At 37.8% G+C, this 5146-nt stretch overlaps 1 protein-coding gene across 3 annotated transcripts in view; it reads left to right on the forward strand.

Moving 5' to 3' along the window:
- shprh (SNF2 histone linker PHD RING helicase) overlaps window positions 1-5146 on the forward strand; it is a 52028-nt gene that overhangs the window by 10386 nt on the left and 36496 nt on the right. For all 3 annotated transcript variants that reach the window (XR_001311285.1, XM_014021305.1, XM_014021306.1), the window contains exons 10-13: window positions 1579-1830; window positions 3413-3491; window positions 3604-3767; window positions 3883-4139. Coding sequence is in view for 2 of the 3 variants with exons in the window: in XM_014021305.1 (XP_013876759.1) it covers window positions 1579-1830; window positions 3413-3491; window positions 3604-3767; window positions 3883-4139 (752 nt within the window). In the remaining variant the exon portion in view is untranslated. The remainder of the gene's footprint in view (window positions 1-1578; window positions 1831-3412; window positions 3492-3603; window positions 3768-3882; window positions 4140-5146) is intronic.

Here is a 5146-nt window from a genome sequence, read left to right on the forward strand (position 1 = left end):
AACTGAAAATATGGATGGAGGACAACAGAGCTGCTTCATGGAAGAAGAACCTCAGCTTAGCCTATTAGCCTTTGTGCTAGCACGACAAACAAGCTAAACTGAGGTCCTCCATCCATATTTTCAGTTGTAGACTGAGTCATTTTTGTAAGTCATGATCCACTGTAAGGGGAACTTGTTTAGTAATCTTGAGAAGAAAGGTGGTTAATCCTACAGAAACTTTGGTATTGCTTATTATTCAAAACTGTCTATTAAAGGTAATCATAAGTTATTTCCCACAAGTGGTGCCAAAAGTCATATATAACAACCATTTAACCTCAAGGGGCACGGTTTAGAATAAAAATTGAGTGAAAGGCATACAAAAGGAAAAAAATATATTATTTTTTTATAAGCAGGGGAGGGTGTGGCACCCAGGAATATTAAAAACCTAACATGGTTCTCACTCTGTAGCCAAAACAAGTACACACACACACACACACACACACGTTTGTTCTTCAACCCCGTGGGGACCGTGCATTGACTTCCATTCATTTTTTTAGACTTTATATCCTAACCCTGACCATTTACCCTAAAACTAACCTCTCAGGTACCTACCTGACTCTAAAACTAACCTAAACCTTGGTCCTAAACCTAACTCCACACCTGTAATTTGCATTTGGACCCGTGGGAATTGGTCCCCACGATGCACTTCAGTCCCCACGAGGCTGCTTTTTTTGGTAAAAATTTCCCCACCTTGTAGGAAAAACCCGTACCCACACTTGCTTGGTTTTCTATACTCATACTCACTATACTTGTGGTCGTGGCAAATTGGCTCTCTGTAGCGCCATCTAAACATCAGCCTGTCTTATTACTTTAACATACACATATTAAAATTGGTACATAGGTACACTGGTTCAGGTTCTTCAAAAAAGTCTCTTGGCAAAAGCTTTAAAACCTACAGGAAGTCGGCCATTTATAAAACATAAATTTTGGTGATTCTCATATGTCTCGCCAAATGTCATTTGCAAATTTGTGCGTATCAACTTCAAATTTAGATCAATATTTCTTGACAAGATAATATACAAACGTTATTAAAAAGTTGTTGGTCAATGTGAAGAGTGTGGGCGTGTTTTTTAACGCTCATTTCTTTTTAAACACGTTGGGTGTAATGTCAATGTAAATTGCCCAAACGTTGCAAAATTTATGTGATTAGCCTCCAGTCCTGAACATGGCCACGTTTTGAATAGGCCACTGTGCCGCCTAGTGACAGTATAAAAATGCATTGTTGTGTTTGAAAAAATTTCCCACATTTCATCCATCTTCAAAATTGCTTTGTAAAGTTTAGACTTAAAAACTAAGAAAATATTAATCGCTAGCAGCTATCTGGGCATCTTGGCAAGTTGGATGTGTCCCTACTGGTGCATAACTGGCCTTTTCATATTGTTCTATTTGGCTGTGCTTAAAGAAACTTGATAAATAGACCGGCTTTAGCTAGATGTACACACTTTCTGAATCGTCATGGGGTGAAAGGGCCCTTTTTCACTGCTTGCAGTTTTAATAATATTTAAAGCTGCTGTCTTAATGAAGACTCACTTATTTCAGGTTTATCAGGGTGTGAAGAAACATGGCTTCATCCAGCCTCGGATGCTTGCTGAGCAGGATGTGGTGATCACCACCTACGACGTGCTTCGCTCGGAGCTCAACTACGTTGACATTCCCCACAGCAACAGCAAAGATGGCAGACGCTTTCGGAACCAGAAACGCTACATGGCTGTACCCAGCCCTTTAGTGGCTGTAGAGTGGTGGCGCATCTGTCTGGATGAGGCACAGATGGTTGAGTGCCCCACTGCCAAGGTGAGTCAGGGAGAACTCAGTTCCCATAATGCTTTTGGAATGTTTTCGGTTTTGTTTGTTCATACAGTATGTATATACATATGTACAGTATATACTGTTTTTAATGTCTTCCGGCAAAGAGTAATATGCTTTTTGCTCGTATTTTGTGTTTTCTTGTGTGTGTACTTGGGTTTTGTTACATTTTAAGGATATTTTCTGGAATAATCAGATACTTGGTCAGGACCCGTAATCTTTAAGGAGACCAACACTTGGTCCTATAAAGGTGTAACATCGTTTTTGAGTTAGGGTTAGGACTAAGGTGTGAATTGAGGAGTTATTATTAGTTATGGGATGTTAATCATTTAGGGTAAGGGTCAGAGTTAGCTATACGGACATCAGTAAAATGTCCTAACAAGGATAAAAATACAAACAGGTATGCATGTTGTGTGTCTCTGTACATGTTACCGTTAGCAAAATATCATAATTACTGAATGGATTTTTATGAAACTCTCAGTAAGTAAATACTGGCTGTACATCTAAATCTCATAAACATTTGGAGTTGATGCTAATCTAATTGGCTCCCAAAGCTAATGGACCTTTGAACACAAATATTGCTCTACTCAGTGAATTTTACAGATGTTTAGCTAAAATTTGGTGTTTTAGTATCAGGTAAGAGAAACTGTCAGAATCATTGTATGTGTAAGAGTCTAAATTTGTACATGTAACTCTATAAACGTACATAAATTTGTTACAACTTTGCCACATTACAAGTACGAATCAAATTTACAAGTACAAATCAAATTTACAAGTACAATTCTTTTACCTGTCAAAATAACAGACATTATACATGGAACACCGAAAAGATCGATTGCAAACAGTAACTAAGCCAGACCACTAGGGGGACATGACCACTGCCTCATTTGGGACCAGATGAACTCTTTATAAACACAACAATTTACTGAAGGGAAAAGCATTTGGAGGCTTTTAAGTGGAGGCTAATAAATGCCTGGTGCATGTAAACACTCGTTTGCACAAGTTAGTTTACTAACTAAGTTTAGGACTGCATGAGGTCTGTTTTTATAAATAAGATGCATCTTCATGGTCCTGGCTGACAAGTTTGAGTTGAACATGTGTGTTCCCCTTTATTGCTTATAATATTGGGCATGTGTATTTTGTATGTTCATTGCACTTTAGCAAATTCTGAGAAATAAAGTGAGAAAGTTTTTGGTTTGGGCGTTTTAAGAGTAACACAAATTCACAAATGTTAACGCAAATTACTCAAATTAATTTGTAAAAACTAATATTTTGTCTTTTTTAAGACTAAAACTAAACATTTTTTTAAAGTTTTTGTCGACTAAAACTGGACTAAAACCATTAAATATAGAAATAACTAAAACTGACTAAATCATTAAGTATTTTTGTCCAAAAGACTAAGACTAAAATTAAAATGGCAGTCAAAAACAACACTGATCAGATGATATTATAATGTTCTTTTCCAGGTTTGACCAAACTAGCTTCAACTGTACGCCTTCTCAACTGTAGATGATCTTATTTTAATGCATGAAAGCGGGTGAAATGGATTTCTTTCTATTTTTGTCATCAGGCTGCAGAAATGGCACTGCGTCTGGCATCAGTCAACCGTTGGTGTGTCAGTGGTACACCTGTTCAAAGAGGCTTAGAAGGTACTCTTTATTTACATAAAAACATTTTCACTTGTATCAAATCATTATTTTCTGAAAATGGTAGAAAAGCAGACCAATAGGTTTCCTTCTAAAATGTTTTTTTTTTTTGTAGATTTATATGGCCTTGTACTTTTCCTTGGAGTGGATCCATATTGGGTCAAACATTGGTGGGACCAGCTGCTTTACCGCCCTTATCGCTGTGGTAACACAGAACCTCTCTACAATGTGATTGCTCAGATATTATGGAGGTCAGCTAAGAAGGATGTCATTGACCAGGTAGGATTGTAAAAGTCCTGCATCTCTTTGTGGCCAGCCCTAAATATAAAAAAAAAACATACATTTATTAAAGATTTTCACAGAGAATTTTGTGCTTTCCTGTTTTCCTCTTCAGATTCAGATTCCCCCTCAGACAGAAGAGGTGCACTGGCTGCGTTTTTCTCCTGTTGAGGGCCACTTCTATCATCGCCAGCATGAGGTCTGCTCTCAGGATGCTTTGGTCAAACTTAGGAAAATCTCAGACTGGAGCCTGAAACTTGGCAGCCTGGACCGCCGCACCGTCAACACAATCCTCTACCCGCTGCTGAGGCTGCGGCAGGCCTGCTGCCATCCGCAGGCTGTGAGGGGGGAATTCCTGCCTCTGCAGAAAAGGTGCTTTGAAAGGCAGAATTTGTACTATTGTTTTCCTCTTTTGACATGTTTTTGAATAATATTTTTGTAACTTTTATTCTTTTTGAACTGTTAGCTTTGTTTCTCCAAAATCATTAGGAGTGTAACGGTACAGCCAGCTCATGGTTCTGTACATATCTCAGTATGACGAACAGGGTTTGAAAAAAAAAGGTTTTAACAGAATCTAACTCTTTCAGAGGCAGAGGCAATAAAAACAAACACTTTTGTTAGTGGTGAAGGTAGAAGGTCATGTACAGTAATGGAGGATTTGTCAGCTGTGTCTCAATTCATGTAAACAACGTCGGCTGCATTTGTCAGCTGCGTACGTCACTGCCCCGCGCCGAAGGCTGTCCCAATTCATAGGCGCCTACTGACAAAAGCCTGAAAACGTAGGCTTGCTTTGAGTATTCTATGCAGCCGACAGTATCCCAGTATTCATTGTGCCGACAGCAACATAAACAACAAAGCAATGATGGCTGAGTTTTTTTTTTCTTTTCACATTGGAGTTTGGAAATTTATCACAGACTGAAGAAGTTTAAGCAACTTACATGAAGAAACGTTTTAGAATAGAATAGAATAGAATAGAATAGAATAGAATAGAATAGAATAGAATAGCCTATTTATTGCCCCGCAGAGGGGAAATTCAGGTGTCACAGCAGCATCAGTACAGAGGTGCACACAGTTACTTTACAAACTATAGATAGTGCACACAAAACAAAAATTAACACTGACTAGCCATGATACAAATACTAATAATAAAAAATATAATATAAAGAATTGTGCAAGAATAGAAAAATATATGTTTGTTTTAGAGACAGTAGACAATCAGAATCTGACATTAAGACATTTTGTTGCTATTGGATAAAATGCAGTTATAATATACTGTACAGTGGGTAAAATAAGTATTGAACACGTCACCATTTTTCTCAGTAAATATATTACTAGAGGTGCTAATGACATGAAATTTTCACCAGATGTTGGTAACAACC

The sequence above is a fragment of the Austrofundulus limnaeus genome, unplaced genomic scaffold (assembly GCF_001266775.1).
Source record: "Austrofundulus limnaeus strain Quisiro unplaced genomic scaffold, Austrofundulus_limnaeus-1.0 Scaffold287, whole genome shotgun sequence".
In the NCBI taxonomy this organism is placed as follows: domain Eukaryota; kingdom Metazoa; phylum Chordata; class Actinopteri; order Cyprinodontiformes; family Rivulidae; genus Austrofundulus; species Austrofundulus limnaeus.